This window comes from Coturnix japonica, chromosome 3 (assembly GCF_054131305.1).
Source record: "Coturnix japonica strain WE chromosome 3, WE-NBRP24, whole genome shotgun sequence".
In the NCBI taxonomy this organism is placed as follows: Eukaryota; Metazoa; Chordata; class Aves; order Galliformes; family Phasianidae; genus Coturnix; species Coturnix japonica.
Window position 1 is genome coordinate 53155039 of NC_140665.1, and position 19099 is coordinate 53174137.

At 38.9% G+C, this 19099-nt stretch overlaps 1 protein-coding gene across 10 annotated transcripts in view; it reads left to right on the plus strand.

Annotated features, from left to right (window-relative positions):
• AHI1 (Abelson helper integration site 1) overlaps positions 1 to 10640 on the plus strand; it is a 79435-nt gene extending 68795 nt beyond the window's left edge. For 8 of the 10 annotated variants that reach the window (XR_014944828.1, XM_085543587.1, XM_015858434.3 and 5 more), the window contains 2 exons: positions 6600 to 6679; positions 9428 to 10640. Coding sequence is in view for 8 of the 10 variants with exons in the window: in XM_085543587.1 (XP_085399713.1) it covers positions 6600 to 6679; positions 9428 to 9650 (303 nt within the window). In the remaining 2 variants the exon portion in view is untranslated. The remainder of the gene's footprint in view (positions 1 to 6599; positions 6680 to 9427) is intronic. The other 2 variants (XR_014944829.1, XM_015858436.3) reach the window with 2 other exon arrangements.
• The last annotated feature ends 8459 nt before the right edge of the window (positions 10641 to 19099 follow it).

A 19099-nucleotide genomic window follows, 5' to 3' on the forward strand; every position in this document is an offset into this window, starting at 1 on the left:
GTTCCAGTACATCTACTGTTTTCAGGTTCCTTAAGGTGAAAGAACAAAAGGCAGGAGTTCAGTAAATTTTCTGTTAAAAATGAGAAATTGGGATTTTCAAAATTTTAGCAGGTCTGAGATACTTCATTTTTTTTTACCAGAAATGTTCTACTGTGTAAAAACATTGTGAGTGCCTTTTATTACTTGGTGTCCCTACTATGTATTCTTTAAACTGATTCCAAAAGGATTCTCAATGCAGAGTATTTCAGTTCAAGGTTATGTGGCAATAATAGGAAGGAGTAATTTAACATATCCATACAACCTGTAAGAAAATATTTTTTTCTAGTATATGTGTCTTGGAAAAATGAAGTCAAGGTATATAATGTTTGTATGCATGAAAAGAGATGGTTTACTTCCTAGAACTACACTGTTATTGCATGGTTTGGATAATCTGACTATAGATAATCAAAATTTGACTCCATGTATATTTAAACAAGGTTTGAGATTATCAGTGTGTTCACATAAATAATTCACATTCTCACTTTTTTTTTTCCCCGGAGCAGGTTATTAGACTTAGCCTCACATCTGTAGAAGTAACCTGCCAACCTATTAAGGCTTTTCCTCTGGGCTTAAGCTCTGTCAGTGTGGTTGGATGTTTTTGTGTATTCAAAATTTATTAATTATATTTAAAAATTAAAAAGCATAGGAAGCTTACTCAACAGTATTTCCAAAAATACTAACTTGAGCTTTTGCTAGTAGTTCAATCAAAACATCATCATGTTATAGTTTGTTTTGCTTCTGTATTCTTCTTTGTGTTTTTCTTCTGGTTATTGGGAAACACTTCAGTGATGGATTATCAGTTAGGACAAACAAGAATGAGGAAGAACTGAATTTCCAAGGGGACACATTTTAAAAATCGACATAATAAAACTTTCACAGTGAACAGAGCTGAAGACTTTCCACACTTCAAACACACAGAGGTGTGTTCACTGTGGAAGTTCAGAGAAGATGCAGACCCACAAAAATGGGATATTAAATTGGATTAATATACTGAAGCTTGTAACCGGGCTTCATTCTTGCCTCATATGATTACAGATCTCTTCTTCTGGAGTCATTGACACCTTTTGAGCTGAAAGTGTACTTTTCTAGAATCATTCTGCGAAGTTATTGTGTGTTCTTCTGCAGCAGTGTGAAATACACACAACTTTGTAAATCCTGATCTTGGAATGGTAATTACTTTGTTTTTGCCTGAAGAAATCTAAAGGAAATTTACTATCTACTAGGAATAGACTATTTCTCATAAGCATTGTCTGACCTCTTTAGTTCTATAGTTTCTTATTTTTAGATACTCTGTTTTCCCTATAAAAGGGATTGTGTTCTGTTCAAGTTGAATTCCTCTCTATTTAGAATGTATGGTCCTATTTCTAAAATAAAGAGCTGGTAGCTCTTTCTTATTCAGGTCCAAAACCACCCCTAAGTTCCTATGAATTCTGTCTCATAAACATTTGTGCCTCTGTTTATACTATTATTTAAGTTATTGAAAATACTGTTATTTGATTCGTAAGCAAGCTTATTTATTGGGAAAAGTAGATATCTTGTAGTATCACATCCATAGACATTTGCTGTAAGGGACTGCTGACTGCTTAAAGATAGGAAAAATCAAACTAAGCTGAAACAGAACCAAAAATACTACTGATGGACTTTTATCCTATTAAAATGGCTCTCAGGAGCAAGCTGAATTCTCTCTTCCCCACTGTTTTCTCCTTGTGTCCTCATAGCCTCTCTCTGAATGGGATTGAACCATTTTTATGCAAATTTAAATGCAAAGCCTTAACCGCAGATAAGTTCCCAGAAGACAAGACTTGAAGACTGAAAACACCTGTTCTGAACTGTAGTGCTTCAGGCTGCTGGTCTCTCCTAGCTGTGAGCAGGCCCAGGATTTTGCATTTTCAATGACTAGATGAGGCAAAGTCCTCTGCCTGCTGCTCTAGCATTTCTGCAAGGGGAATTTCATATACTTAGTTCAGAAGTAGGGTCAATAAAATTCTGTGTAATTCCACCAGCAAAGACTCCTGTCAGTTTTTCATTTAATGGGGAGATCTCTGGAGAGGTGCGTTACAGGAGGAGGGAAAATTAGGAGCGTGGTGTGGTGTCGCAGCATTTCTCCTAAATTTGATTCACTAAAGCAGTTTTGACTGGAGACATCAACATAGTTCTGAGGACATAAAATATGTTGGTATGAATGTTGTCATCCACAGACTGTATAATAGAAAATATAAAGTTAATTCTAGGAGAGTTTGATGTTCTAAAGATTAGTGTCAAAAGACAAAGACATGTTTGTTCTTGCTCTCTGTGATCCAATAAATCTTTTATTAGATGAGGTTCTGTAGAAACAGCTTCTCTGGGAGTGTTACCTTGTTCAGAGGAGGCTATGGAGCAAGCACATTTACTTCCACCACTTCAGTCACCAAAATAGAGGAAGGAAATAATTTCAGATTGCCTGCACCGTTCCATTCTGTCCATCTGCCTCTTAGTCTGTCAGAGACCTCTCCAGACCATTGGTTATCAAGATAGTTCTACTCAGCTTAGAGGAAAGCACTGACAAGGGTCTAGACTTACGAGACCTTGTCCTAGGTATTTCCTTTAGATACCTTCTGCTTCAGGTTCTCCTATGAAGTGTGTTCTGATGCATCTGATATGTTCTGTGAGTAGCACAGGGAGCATTTAATGCCTGACTTACTGCTGTGGATTCTGCAGCAGGGATAAGGACTTGTGTAATTAAAAAGTGATTGTGTACTTAACCTTTTATTTTTATTTTTATTTTTATTTTCCTTTATTGCTTCTTTTGTGGAAGCATACAGTGTTTAGCATCAACGAATTAAGGCCAAAGGAACTGCAAAGTGTGCACATCTTCTAGAAAGGAAAGTGAATGCTTTATTGCAATATGTCTTTATGGTAGTAATCATAGTAAAAGGACCTTCAGAATGAACTGATATTTTCCTGCCTTTCTTGTACACAGTATCTTTCAAAGGGTGGAGAAATAGAATATAACAACAAAATGGAGCACCACTGGTGGCACTGTACAAAATTTGTTACACTGTGTCCAGTATTTGTTCTTTGGAACAGAGGAATTCAAAACGTTCTTATTAATTACCTGACACGTTTTCTTTTCAGCAAACACAACCCTAGTAATTCTGCAGTGTGGATAATTTTAAAAGCTAACACCATATCTGTAACTGTACTTAGTAGTCCAGTGTTGCCAGTACACTGACTATAGTGGAGAGTAGTTCAGTGTTTCCTGTGAAATCTTCTCATACATTGCAAGAGGTCAAAAGGTATAGAAATAGGGAAAGAGCTGATGAGTAGTCTCATTAGTCCCTCTATGCTCTAGAATTCGGGTTCTCTTTACATCAGTGTACCTCTGGTGCACTATCAGCATCCAAGTGTTAGCACAACCTCCTTAGCTACATACTTGCATGCCCCTCTACACTCCCTTGCCTAATTCACTGCACTGCTTTCATCCCACTTGTAGCACCATCTTCTTGCAACTGCCCCCACTTTACTTGTTCCTTCAGTACTGCTGCTGCTTGCATGTATCACTGAGATGGGAAAAATAGGTCAAGTACTGGGCTAAGGGAGATGGGAAAGAAGAGACGACAGTGGTAGTGAGATCTGCTTCAAAAAGATCTTGTAGCAATGCAGTTCCTGCCTCATTACATGCTTGAAAGTTTGTAGGAATGAGGTAAGAAAGAAAGCTATCATATTCAGGCAGTGCTCTGGAGAACTGGGACTCTGTCCCTACATACCCTAGGAATTCTCATTAATTACGGTGCCAGCTGAACACAGCTATGCCAAGGTAGTCCAATCGCATGCTTTTCTTTCCTTGGTACCCACACTGAAATGGTGTGTTTGAATATATAAAAGCCCACCTATGAAACGCGTAGTTTTTTAACAGATAGTAGGAACTTTGTGGATACTTCAATCTCATAACTGTAAACCAAGGCTAATTTTCTTTGTTTTAGTATTGAGAAGTATTTTTAAATGTAAGAGATGGCAGTCTTCTGTAGTGGCATTTAAGGGAATGCTACTGGAATGGGCTTTTTTTTTTTAAGCATTAGTAAAATATAGAAGTTCAGTTATATTCACTCAAATAAGGATAGTAAAAAAACCCCTAGTTGAACATTGTTCACACAGGATTTTCAGGGAAAGATTTAGCTCTGACAACAGGCAAAGGGAATGTGTGATTGTATTTGGCAAGGAACTCAAGGTTACCAATGCTGTAGGAAGGATTTGTTATTTAAGAGTCATATCCTTTTCAGCAGTCCCTTGTATGTTCATATCAGTGGCATTGTATTTCTTCCTTTTGTGTTTACTTTTATCGTTGACCTAGTCTGAAGTTTATTGCTCTATTAACAAGGATTCTGTGTGTGTAGGTTTTTTTCTCAGCCCAGTGCTGCATTATGCTGATTTTTTATCTAATTACCCAACAAACTGTATTATTTCAGCAGACTGTTTCTAGTGACTAATGTTTGAACATGGTTGTTGTGGGCAGCATTCATATATGAATTCAGTAACTCAGTGGGGTCTTGACCCTGTTTCTTCAGTAAAATAATACCAAATTAACAAAATAATACCAGAGAGCTGGATGAAGGAAAAAAAAGCTCAAATATCATTCAATTACTCGCATCAAGTAGGTGTGTGGCTGGTTTTTTTTTTCGATTAACTCAATTTTAAGAAAGTAATTGACTTCTTCAAGGCCTGAAACTGAGGTTTGGAAAATGCAAATTCTGGTTCCAGTACAGTATTTGCATGTGAAGATAATTCTATTCCAGATGCACTTTATCCAGAATAAAACCTGGACAATAGCACTTGACAGGGAAACGCTGAGTTTTATTCTTTAGAGCTTTGAAATCTGTGATGGATAAATTTAGTGTTTGAAAACGGTATTGTCATAGTTGTTTTAACATATTGAATTTCCAAATCATGCTGATTTTGTAAAGATTGCTTATATATATATATATATATATATATATATATATATAAATTTCTGTGTAACAACCCATTGTTTTCTGTTTCCATTCAATCTGGAGTGACTGTGATATACCTTGCATGGGAAGTCAAAAAATGAAATAACCAGTTGGCAGACTAGATGGTCAAGAGCTATGTTTTTTCTTCCCCTTCTCCCCACCCTCCTCTTTGTCCCTTCCAGAAAATTCTGATTTTGTGGTTGCTTTTTTTAGATGTTGTATTGTTGTCTGGCACTTCAGAACTGCAGAAAGATGCTCACTCATTTTTAGCTGCACTTTCAGAGATGGTCATGTCAATAACTGACTCTTTATTCGAGCCATTCAGGCTGATACCAGAATATTAAGGATCTTATTTACAAGCAGATGAGTGCCTCTGTGCTTGGCAGAACTGAATGGGCAGATCTTTTTACCACCATAGCTATTTGAGAAATTCAGAAACAATGTAGTTGGTTTTGCTTTAGGCAGACTCTGAATCTGAAGCTGAACTAAAAAATTGTAATCATGGGCCAAGTTAGTTTCAAGGCCATTCTTCTCTTTACTCTGTGAAAGATCCTGCATTTCGGAAAGTACCAGATCTAATCTCTACCTCTCTTCTCTGCCTTGGGCTCCACAGTTCTGAAAGAGACTTTTTGTCCAGTTTCCAAGATCTTCATGGGAACTACTCTCACAGGGCCTGCCTGGTTGTTACTCCTGGTTTTCTCTCATGTGTGCTGTACCAAATGGATGCTTACAGAATGTGACAATCTTGTCGGCCTAAAGTACAGGTCCACGGCAGTTTTTCATCAATGAAACTGTGATATCAGATCTAAACCTACAGTGTGCCTGAAGGCCATAGCTGGATGCATAGTGAAGGCCATATTCCAAGAGAGCAAATTTTAGGTGAGAACATCCAGCCTCTTGGTTGAATTGGGTTCTGTCCTCCATGAAAGTGAGACTATATTTGGATAGTTACCATGTATTTGTGAACAGTTTGTGTGGAAGGTGGCAGAGAAAATGTGAAAAATCCTGTGAAAATATTAAACTCAGGAAGGACAGTCACCATGTTCTTTTGAGAGTTCTTACAGTAAGTATGGGTGAGTAGCGTAGAGAACCACTAACTACCTTACATTGGTAATGAGAGTGTTTACTTAAACTTTTCTAGTAACCTGAAGTTACCTAGAGGTTTGTTTTGCTTTGTTTTTAAAAGGGCAGTTCTCTTGTTAAAAACATACAATGAGATGGCTTTGTAGCATTCTATATTTATCCACGAAGTAGCACAAATAACTGTAATTCTTCACGGACTTGTATATATTTTAAACTTACTTAAAAGCAGATCTTAACTTCTTGTTTTTACATACTTGTAAACTGTATTTTATTTGCCAGTAGCTGTCTCTGTCTCTCTCTCTCTTTTTTTTTTTTTTAAAGCTGGCTACTGTTTCCTTGTTTGTAACCACATAGGAGTTAACATTTTATGGCTGATAGACATTCTTTTTCAAACGGGGTATATTCTCTCCTTATTCAGGAAGCTGGTGGGTTTTTCAATGTACATGTGTTGGCCCTGTTGTCTTTCTTCTTTTTACCTTCCTGCTTTTTTTTTTTTTTTTAATTTTACAGATGTCACCAGACGTCAGTAAGTCAGGGGGCCTGAAATGCATCTCAGAGCGTGACACAGACAGAGACTCACCTGCAACACAGTAAGCAAGAAACATTCATAATAATTTGCAGTGTTACATCTGCTAGGAAATAGTGATAAATGTCTGCAGTGTTATTTTGTCTTAGCTAGCAAAACAAGAAAGTGGTACTAGGGTACTCATTCAAAAAGAGTAATTCACACCTAAAATGTGAAGGAAATGACAGTTTATATATACATACACACGCACAAAATCATATGCTATTGTGTATGTGATAATCATAACTAAGGGATAGAGCCTTGTCCTGTGGCATTCCTTCCCTGTGTATTAGGCTTTATTTATACAAATGGAAGATTCTTTTTGCACTGTCTAAAAATTAAAATGGAAAGGGTCTCATACTGAGAAGGCCTAAGCTAACATCTTAGATTATGTTGCAAAGTGAGTCTCCCTTCTGTTTTTGAGTTCCCTGTGAGTACTGGAAGGTCTTCCCACAGCCTTCTCTTCTCTGTAGTGAACAACCCCAGCTCATAGGAGAGGTGCTGTATCCCACTGATCATCTTTGTGGCCCTCTAGACCCACTCCACATCTTGTGCTGGGAGCTCCAGGCCTGAACATGGTACTATGGGTGGAGCCTCACAAGGGCAGAATAGAGGAAGACAATCACCTCTCCCTTGCTCTGCTGGCCACTATTCTTTTGATGCAACTCAGTTTACAATTTGCCTTCCAGAACCCCAAATTGAGCTCTTCTCTGAGTCTGCGTACACACCTGGAGTTGCCTCAGTCCAAGTGCAACACCTACCACTTGGCCTTGTACCTCATTAGGTTCGTGTCCACTTCTCAAGCTTGTCCAGGTCCCTTTTGGGAACATCCCTTCATTCTTTCATATCAACTTCACCACTCAGCTTGGTGCTGTGTGCAAACTTGCTGAGGGTGTACTCAATCCCACTGTCTAGGTCACAAATAAAAATGTTGAAGAGCACCAGTCCCGGGATTGACCCCTGAAATCTGTTGGGATATGATAATTACTACACGGTTTCTCTATGGAGAAATTAAATTTAACACCTCCACAACTCACTATACCTTTATTTGAACCTTCAAATGAGGTTTGCCACTTTTCCTATTAAAACAGTATGGCCACAATGCCTGCTGTAGAATGAACTGAATGGTAAGTCCTGATGGAATTACCTACCTTTCAGAATTTCCAAATGGAAGATAGTTTTGCAGTATGAAAACAAACTTTCTCCAAGGTGACAGTTACATTTTTATCCTAGCCAAGAAGTTAACCTGACTTCTGCAGTCTTTAAGGGAAGCAGAAAGCTCCGTATAATAGATGTCAAGCAACATAGGATTTTTATTAGAATATCTCAAAGATTTGTTACATTATCACACCTGATGTGATTGTTCAAATAATAAAAGGATAAAAACTGCTTCTCAGAATTAGATTGATTAGTTTTACACTGAAAATCTGCATGATATCTTCATCATTTGAATAGTAATGTTTAGATGCCATTTCTTTGTGCAGACTTTTATCTCCTTAGATGTATTCTAGTTTTACGGTTTTCTTGTGCTACACAAGGTAGTGGTCTCTCTGTAATGTTACGATGGTTATACATCAGATCCAGCTGAACACTCCATTTGGTAGAAAATTATGTTTAATGATTAATTATGATTTTGGATCCTGATTTCCTCAGGCAGCAATACTACTCAACTTCTCAACTTCTCCAAGGAATCCTAATGCAGAGGGTCATAACACCCTGAATCTTTTCCCTTGGGATATTTTAGTATTAGAACTGCAGCCATTTACGTGCTTGTGGATATACAGTTTAGTTTTTAAAATATGTATCAAACTTATAGGTAGATAACAATTCCGTTATCAAGGTTAATAGATAAATCTTTAAAAATATAAAAAATATTACATTAGTGTAGTATCACCAAGTATAATTGGCCTTGCAGTGGAGTTTTTGGGGAAGTAAGAAACATTCATTGCATTCTGTAGTCTTGATTCTTCTGCTTCATTGCATGCTTCAACAGCATCCAACACAACACAAACCAGTGTTAGTTTGTGCAATGTGGAGTACAAATATTGGCTGAAGACAGTAACTACCCTTGATAGATTGCAATTGAACTATTATATAGTTAAAGTTACAACTTCTGCCAAGGACGGGAATGTATAGTAGAAGTGGTGTAACATCTGTAGTCCCTGGCATCATCTGCAAGACCAGTCTGATTCCCTTGTTCAGGCTGCTGACTGGGAAAAAATACAGGAATTTGACTGATACCTTTGTCATTTTATGAAGTCTAACAAGCACGAATAGACATTGAACTGACTAATCCTATCAATGTATCATAGTTAAAATAGGAAAACTAATCTTCTGACTGTCTCCCTTAAAGCATTCAATAAATAAACCATAAATTTCTCTTTAATTGCAAGAATAAGTACATAAACTAAGAAAAGGGGGGGAAAAAAAAGGTTTGTGCAATGACTTCTATGATGATGGAGATTGTAATTGGCATTTTTTATTACATCTGTTGACTGTCAATCAAGACTTTCTGATTTTTAGGATCAGGAACAGTTCTTTTCAAGGCAGTGCTGTGACATGTTGAAAAGCATAGTAGTAGAGTGGTCACATATTTTGTCCTTGTGTTTCTTTTTTCTGTCTTTGTTCTGCAGTGGAACAGTAGTTTTTGTAGCTGTTTCAGCATTGTACTCAAGGGGAACAGGCAGACAATTGCTCTAACACATCAGCTGTGGGTGGAAATTTGAGCTAACTTTCTATTTCTTTTACTCTTTTTATATCTGCTTTTCTCTAGAAGCTTAAAGAAAAAGAAGAAAGGGGTACAGAAGAACGAGATAGAAAATCAGCCCTACTTAATGGGCCTCGATTCTCCAGTATCATCAGCTAATGGTGTTCAAAATGAACCTACAGCCCATGGGGTGGAATTGAAGAAGAAGAAAAGGGCAGTGAGAAGCTCAAACTTAAGAACAAGTGGAATGACAAATACTGCTTTTGAGCCTGAATGCTATGATGTGTAGTCATCATTTAATTCCAAATACTGGTGTGACATGCAGTATACACTTACACTTGAGTGCTGCAACTGATCTTCACTTCTAGGACTGACAAGGAATAAAGAACAACAACAATAAAGAAATAAATCAATCAAATGCACAAAATGGTGCTGGTTGTGAGTTACCAGTGGTGTAAGCCTGTTCAGAACAATTTTGTTCAGGGTTCCTTGAAATTAACAGAACTTCAATGCTGAGCTACTCACTGTACTGGTAAAATCTGAAATGCATTTTCATATTTCATGAGAACCCCACTGACAAATGTAGTGTTAAACATGTGATCATATTTTAAGCCAGGCTGACCTGACATTTCAGTGGACTGCTGATCAGTCTGTTGCAAGCAGAGAATAGAGTCCTAAGTGTGATCTAGAACAGGACAAGCCTGACCACAACTGAAGTTCTTGAATAAGCATTTTACAATTCTGTTGTAAAGTCGAGCAGTGTTCAGAATGGTGACATTTCAAAGGAATGCTGATGTTACAGTGTACCTGAAAAAAACAGGCTTTTAAAAAGTGTTCTCCTGGTGGGAAATAAATATCCACCGAGACCACATTTTGCAGCACTTAAGTGAATTGTTTAGTAACTAACTATGCATCTACTGTGACTTCAGTAGGACTACCCATGCTTACCTATACAAATAAGTGTTGCAGATTCCAGGCACTTATATTTTCAAATGAGGTTTTCTACACATAATAAAGGTGCATTGCAGTTTTGTCAGAGTTCCTGGCTGCTTTGGCAGCAGTCTTGCCAAATACACATTCTTCTGTCTGAATGAAATATTTCACTTCAAACCGTGTTCTTTGCTTTCCTTTTGCAGTTGTATGTCATTAATCAGGTTTTTCTTTTGTTGTTTTTTTTTCTTGAGTATTATGTTGTAAACTTTCACTAATGATTTCACTGATTACCTGCAATTCTAAATAATTTATGGTTTATATTAAATTAAACACTTTCTATCAGTTAGTGTTGATATCTTTTCTGGCTGATGATGTCCGGTTTATTTTTGCTCTGCTAAGGAAATTCTTCCTCCTCCCCCTCTGAAGCAATAAATAACATAAAATTAGAAAGCCCTTATTTAGTAGACAGGGCACTTGATTCCATTAAAAAAAGAAGTGAGAAAAACAGTGTTGGGCACTGGTGTGTGAAGTGCACCCAGATGCAGAGCACTAGTTGCTATATATTGTAATATCTTCCCTGCACATGTTTTATAGCCAGAAAAATCTGTAAACCTGTTTCTTTTCAGTGAAAAGGAGCAGAAAATATCTTTTTAGCCCCACTGGTTATGGTAATTTGCTTACAATCCTAGCTGCATTCCTAGTGCGTGTGTAGGAACTTCTCCTCTAAATGGGACACGTATGTGTTCCAGAACATTATGAATGTCTCTTTTCCAGTGGTCAGTTGTGTAAAATTGTCTTAGTCCTGGAACTGCTGCTTTCGGCAAGGCTCCTAGCTTCTTACTTTGCTACTTTTTGCAATACATTTGAATTTAAAGGGATTTAAAGATTTTATAGTAGATAAAAATCTCAAAGTCTTAGGTTTCTCTAAAATATTCCGGGTCACACTTAAAATAAGGGCAGAGCGTGACATCAGGCTCCACGTCAGGAAGAGCTGAGCGGTAGCCAAGATCTGGGAGCTCATTGGAAGGCATTGTAAAGCGTTAATTTGGCATTGTGGATGCTGAAGACAGAAATAACACTTCAAATAAACACCACAGAGAGATGGTAGTTCTAATCAAAGGCACAGCACCTCCTTTCATGCTTGCGAACTAGGGCTCCAATTATGTTCACTGCTCTGAAGCTGAATAGAGCTGCTTTGCCACACTTTCCAAATTGAGAGGAGAGGCAGCAGTGGTGTCTTCCAAGGCATGGTTCCAAATAACAATTAAGCAGAAGAAATCAGATAAGAGCCAAGCATGAAAACGTGTGGAGTTGAAAATAAACTTTTCATAATGTTTTCTTGTAATTGCACTATCTTTTGTTTTTGTAATTTTTTCCTCCCTACCACAGGGTTGGCTGGACTCTTCTATTGCTTTATACAAGACCGCTGCTGTTTTGGAGCTTTTTGCTTTCATTTAACAGAAAAATGAAGAAAAGTAAGGATCTGCAATTAAAACAACAACAACAACTCCAAGTGTTTCTCCAGTATTTAGGTTAGAACCTGCAGACAGATCCCTTCTCAACAAATTATTGACTTGGCATTGTAGAAAAGACAGTTTTCACTTTTTGTTTTCAATTTTAGGAGTTTCTTCATTCTTCCGATGTTGCTGGTGCTGTCCTAAAGTTCCAAGAGAATAATATTTTTAAACAATTTGGAAGAGGATAATGGTTTTTAAGTGTTTGGAAGTGAAACTTCCTCTAATGCACGTTGTTTCTATGTTAATGCAACCTACCTGTTTTTTACATCACTTCAGCATGAACGTTGTATGCATTTGCTGACAGTTGTCCAAGTATTTGAAAGAATTCACGGAGTGTTCCGTATACCTATTGAAATTTTCCCTTGTTTGTGTACATTGAAGAGCTGCAATCAGCGCCCTGCCACACAAGTGCCCTGCAAAATTGCTCGCTAAGCCCTGATATGGAATACTAGAATTAAAAACATCTGTTGGAGGAGTTTTTACAGGGTGATACTGGTTCATTGCTAGCACAACGGAGATAAAACCTTGTATAAAGAAGTGTAAATAGTAGATATTTATAACTGCCTGGCGATAACAGCACAGTAGGCCTTTCATTGTTCTGGTGTTCTTAGATTTGATGTGTGTGTGTGGTTACAACATAGAGCTGCTATTGCGTTTTTATAATTTGGTGGAGATATTGTGAACAATGAATGCATAAATTAACAAAATAGGAACGAAGGGATGGCGCTTTTTTTCCTGTGTTTCCCAATAGCCATCAGATTGCATTTAGGTTTTTTCTCCTTAAAATAGTTTGAGGAACAGACAGCGTAGAACACAATAAGTGTATTTGTAGCATCACTTAATTCACGAGGCAGTAGGGGATGGATCACAGTCAAACAAGGGCTAATGAGAACACAGAGGAACATGACAACCGAAAGTCTCTGTTGACTAGTGAACTAAATCTGCCGGCTGGACCCAATTGTCTGAGGGAGAATTGAATGTCAGGATCACTTAGGGTTAACAATGGCCCATTACAAGCAAAAGCAGACAGCTATGAAAAATAGCCGGCATGGTCGCCATTCTGCAGAGACTGTGGATGCAAACTTGATAATGAGGCACTTCATTCACTACATCCTTCTGCTCTAATTACTAAGGTGAATAGGAAATACTTCATTTAAGGCGGGAACAGACTAAAGCAAAAACACTTGTTTGGTAAACACAAAGAGTGTTTGGGGGGGGTCTAATGATCCTTTTCTAGCACATATGAAATTAGTATGTGTGCAGTACAGCCTATTGAATGGACGTGAAGTTGGGAGGAGATAGGAGTGGTTTTGAACAGTAAAGGAGGGCTGGAGAGATTCATGTACAGGCTTGTGCTGAGGTTTCTTTCCTAAGTTTTCTATCCAATGGCTACACAGAATGTTTTGGACAAACTAATACATGGATGTACACCTGCACTTGTAAAAACATATTGCATCAGTTCAAGGATTTACATTGCTTCAAGTATAAATATGAGCATTAGGAGAACTGTTGCATGTAAGGAATAGAAACAAGCAGAGGTCTGAGAGAGGGAAATAAGCAGCTTAAGAAGAAGACTACTGCCTGGGTGAGACTTGCAAGAATGTGGCAATTAGAAATTGGAACTTAAGAAGAAGGAACAGAAGATAGAAGGGAGGCGTTTTAGAACAGAGCTTGGGTGCTTTTTGGACTTTAGAAATTAAGCTATTTAACCACTTCACCTTTTGATACATTTAAATATTGTGCTCTTTACAGGAGCTTGGATGAAGTCTTGGAGCCCATGATGAATATTCTGCTGTGGCTTCTCAGTAATCCATAACAGCCACAAGTTTGAGCTGGAATACAGAAAGCTCCACACATCTGGATTGCGCTGTTGGGGTGACTGGTGCTTTAGTTCCCTAATTCTGCTGCTAGCACAGATCTTTAGAGGGCTCTTTTCTAGCTGTTTGCTGCTCTGTGTACCTCTACCTCAATTTATTGCCCTCTGGCCTCTTTATCTGCTGTAAAATAGAGCAGTGATGAGAATGTCATACATAACATTTATCTGCTGGTTTCAGCATCACGTATCGTACAACCCTTTTGTTCTACAGAGATGTGCCTCGCTCACAGTGTTTCTGGCAGATGCCATGCCTGTTGCATGCTGGCTGGTTGCTGCCTTCCCCTTCAGAGTGCTCTGTTCTCCAGTGGTTGCATGTGTATTGAGAGTCACAGTCCTGTAAGCTGCTCAGAGCCAATGCACCACTGTGCTCAAAGCTCCAGCAGAGCTGACCAGGCTTCCAGGAGCCACATCATGGCTGTAGTTTGTACAGCAATGTACCCTGACTTGAAAGATTGCAGAAATATTTGTAGCTTGCTCTCATAAATGAAAATGATAGCTCTGCTGTGGAGTTTCCTCCTAGAACTCCAGCTGCCTATTTTGTGGGGCTTTATTGTGAGGACGTTTTTCAGGCCAAATTAATTTGCCCAGTTTGGTTGTGGCAAACAAGCTTACGAGTCCTGTGTAATGCTCAAATGCAAATACTCAGAAGAAACTGCAGATGCCACTTTTAGCAGAAAGATGTTTCCACACCAGTCAAGTAGTATCAGTAAAATCTATACACCGAGAAGACATCACATTCTTTTTGCACTTGTATCGCCTGCACAGGCAGGGAGCATAATAAACTAGTGTGTAGCAGCTGTAAATTTTCTGAGGATTTATCTAACCACAAATACATCGAAATGGGGAAATAGGGCTATATTAAACTGTGCAAGATGCTGCTGGAACTCAGCCACTTCTGCAACATCCTGTAATTAATTTATTATGACAGGTCTGGCAAACTGAAACACTCAATACGCTTGCGACAGACTGTTATGATATAGCTGTTTGAAAACCCTGGAGTCACATAAAATGCAGGTATAACTGGAAGGGAAAAAGAAAAAAAAGAAAAAAGCATCAGCCCAATATTGCCCTTATTTCTTTGAATCTAGAAGTCTTTCCCAGAGCCGCATTTGCTAACATCAGGCGGTGTTCATGGCAGAGGCAGAGCAGGGTACGAGCTGGAAAGGAAATCCTTTCAGAATATACTGGCTTAGATCCGACTCTTCTGGTGGTCAGAAGGGCAGTTAATGATGTTCTATGGGCATATTCAGCAAAGGAGCCCCCTTTTCATACACCCTGAGTCAGTGCAGGCCCTGGCCATGTTTTCTTGTGATGAAATTTGGAACTGGAGCTGAAAAACATTCAGTTTTGCTTAATAAGAGTGAAGAAGTTTCAATGAAACTCTATGAGCTGCAGAAAGAATTGGTACAAAATTCTCACAAATCATTTCTTTTATGTGTCTCGTTGTTTTGTTCTGACAGAGGTTGGTTAAAGTATGTTCTCCAAGCGCTGTGCAACTGTATAAATATAAGAAAGTCCTTCTTTCCCCCTTCCCAAATTTTCTTAAGAAGAATAGATGGTTTTGCTTCTGCGCTTGCACTTCTTGTTTTAACATGCACAAATTAAGCCTTTCTGGGTTTATCCACATCTGCAGGTGAGAGGAGCATGGTAATTGCAATTAGTTCTCATCACCACGTGTTACTCACTTGGCACTGGTTGTTTATCACAGACTGGAAATGTTCCTTTAGTTCCACTACAAAGGTGGTTTCTTTTGCCATTGCATCATCAAACTTTTTTTTTTTTCTGTGTATGTCGTGGGGATTTTTGACACCTTTGCATGGACACTGTGTAAAGCTAGTTAATTTTATGTGCTGTGTTAGTTGTAGTGCTTAATGGGGTGTACAGTTATGACTATAGGAGTGACATCAGCCCCAAACTCATTAAAAGAAATGCCATCTAAAGCCAAGCTCTAACAGCCTGCGTAGCCTATAATAAGCTTATAGGGGGGTGGTTAATCCCCATTGTGGTTCGGTATAATGTCATAATGAGAAGGTGACATCATGGAAAGGGCAGAAGGGGCACTCAGCGCACTTCACATTGTGGCCCAGGACACCAGCCAGGCTTCTGCTGAACAGCAGCATGGCTGGTCCTAATGGGACCCAAGTTGCATCTGAGGGTATCTAAAAGCATTTTCTCTGTTAACACAGGTAAAATGCTGATACAGCTCTGAGGTGGGGCTGCTCTGAGCCAGCATGGGCTCAGGCTCACTGCTTTCCTGGTGTGTCTTGAGTCCTGAAACCAGTACAGGTGAGGAGACTGAAAGCTCTAACAGGCTCCTTACCACATGCTTGAGTGAAATGGAGGCCACAGCTGCTTTTTCTTTTTACCAGAGGAGGTTGGTTGTTTTTTGTGTTGTTCTGTTTTTGTTTTTGTAGGTGTTTGTTTGTTTTTTGTTTTTTGTTGTTTTTTTTTAAGGTGGAAAAAGCCTTCAGTGACAGTTCTTGGAGTTCAGCATTGCTGTAGTTTAGCTTTTTATTCTCTTTGGCAACAAAATAGCATAGGTTTTCAGGTCATATTTGGAAACCTGAGCACCTGGCATTTGCTGAGAATCCCTCAAGGCAGTTTTTTGACATCATATGCCAAGAGGTATAGACTTGGCTGCCTGAAATTCAGTCTGTGAATAGCCTGAATTCACAAGGTGGGAAGAAGAAATCTGTTAGTGCCCAGGTTCCGACTGTTGAACAAATAGTTGAAGGGCAGAAACTCATGTGAACATTATCTTAAAGTATCACTACCTGCCTCCTGTTCTCCCTGTTACTGACATGCACCTCCCAACACCCTCAGATTAATTCAGAAGTGGTAGAAGCTTGATTCACTTTGGCTCATCAGGAGAGCATTGTTTTTTATTTCTTCTTTACTTGGCAATACTTAGCATTCAACTTCTCATGCCAGTAAAGCAGGCATGAGCCGATGCAGGATCAGTGAGTGACTGATGGTCATACCTCCACCAGTGAAAGTTCTTCTTTGGCTATGAAAAACTGGGAGGGTTGGAGGAGAATTTCATAAAACTGAAAGCCCTTTCTGCCTAAGAAACAAGTGTACATAGACTGGACCTGCCACCAGAAGATAAACCTAACATTTAGTGCTGGTTGCCTGTTCTAGGAACAAGTTTTACATGAAGAGGAAAGACTGAGTGCTGTAGCACACTGAAGTTGACACAAGGCTTAGACAAAGCCAAGATTCAGTCTTTGTAGGCTGAGGTTGCTTCACTGAGTCATTCAAACTCCACTGGTTTCCCACGCTAGGAGTAGCACAGTAACATCCATGAATGTTTTGGGGTATCACCATTTTTTTTATTTTTATTGTTTTCCTTTTTTGAATGTGTAGTAATATGGATTGGAAACTTATCTCTGTATCATTGAAGAAACTTGTTCCTAATTTGTTTGAACTCTTGGTATCTTTTTTCTGGAACATTGCCATCTTATCACGGACCTGGAATCAGGCAGGTTTAGAACTTTTCTCGGGACTTGACAATGGAAGACACAGCTTCCAAACTTAAAGACATGTGAATCTGTACCTTGAACTCTGGTTGGGTGGTAGTTAGCCTCACTTGCTGAGTCCCCTTGTGCCTGGAAGCTTCTTGCATGAGAATATTTTGCAGGGTCAGATTGGGTTCCATGAGCTCAGTCAGAGAGAAGCAGGGGGTTTGCTTGTGCTGTGCCAAGCCCACACACTTGCCATCTGCACAGCCAGCAGAGGAGCACGTGAATGGCTCACTTTCACTTTGCGGCTTGGTGTTCCTGAGCAGAGGCCAGTTTCACACACGCTGAGGACACGGGAGTTACAATGCTGCTCCCACCCTCCCTCAAAACCTCTCTCTGCTCCCTGCTGGCCTCCTGCCTCCTCTGTAGCATTCCAGCTGAAATGGAGAAACGGGATGGGTGGCTGTGTGCCAGGCACCCGGGCACCAAAGCCCACGCCTCTCTCTGGCGGACACCCTGCCATCCATCCCCAGTGACTCACTTCGTCATGCAGCTCAAAGAACTTATTCACTCCTGAACAAATGTGTGCAAATATTGATAGAGCTGCCTTGTTTTGTACCGGCCTTTTTGAAGCACAGGGTTTTTTGTTTAGGTTGGTTGGCTAATGGTTTGCTTCTATCATTATAACTTTCTTTGACTGGAAAGGTTTGAATGGAACTGGTTTTTGCTGCTTCTGTCCTAACGTGCTGAAGCATCTGTTCTGGGAGGAAAAGCACTTCACCAAATTCAGTGTAAAGCTGTGGGATCACAGAGCTCTCCAAACACCAAGAAAATAATTTCACATAGTATATCGAAATGACTTTTTGTTCCCATTTTCTCGGATATAATTTGTATCTGTTTTCATGGCTTTTTTTCATCATGTTTTAAACTGAGATACTATTGATTAATCTTTAACAGTGGTTTCAAAAATTCCATGACCTGGCTTACTCTCCTAAGTTACATTTTATAGTATTTAATAAAAGTAGCAGTGGTGATATTAAGATAATTTTGGAAAAGAAAAAAAAATATTAAAGTGTTTAAGGAAATGTTGACAATATTGATAGTTTCTCACAGAGAATTTCTCTGCTTCCTTGAAGGCCTTTATGTTAGGCAAAACCTTTGTTTGAAAAACACTGATGTCGAATGCTCTAATGAATTTCCTTTCTGGCAGTGCAAGTGTTCTAAGTGAACAAGCCTGCACAGTAAGTGTAACAAATGTTGATGTTGGTAAGATTTTTGTTGCTGTCTCATATGTTATTTGTAATAAATGAAGAGAAATACGGTCTAGATGAAACTATCTTGAGGAATTGATGCATAACTAATTTAAAAAGAAAAGCTGCATTCAAAAAAGACTTGCCCAATTTTAGTTATCATACCAGGGAGATATTGCAAGGGAGGTCCCTGAGGTCAGTTCTCTGTCACTTCTATTCACTATTTCCGTTAATGAGTTGGATGAAGTCGTAGGATTTGTACAATTTGTGTGTGACACCAGGAGTTTGCGTGCTCTTTGTAGGACATGAGCATAATTGAAAATGATTTTGGAAAATAAAACAAATGATGGAATTGCTGAAATAGCAGTCAGTAAGGCCAGTGCAGAATACAGGAAGAAGGAAACAAAGGCAAATATATGAAATATATCTAGGTTTTATTGGGGAAAAAAAGAAATATGTTAGGTACAGTAGGCTCAAACACTAAGTGAATCAACGCTATGCTTATGCTTTTTTCTTTTTCTTTTTCTTTTTTCTTTTTGGCTTTTTTACCCACCACAGAAATTTATCTGAGCACCGATATTAGCAGGGATAGCATGTGTAAGATCTGATGTTGCGTCACCAGGAATACTTAGCTTTAGTTTTGGTCACTGCATACTGAATCCCGTAGACAAACTGAAGAGAGCCCAGGGAACAGCAGTGAG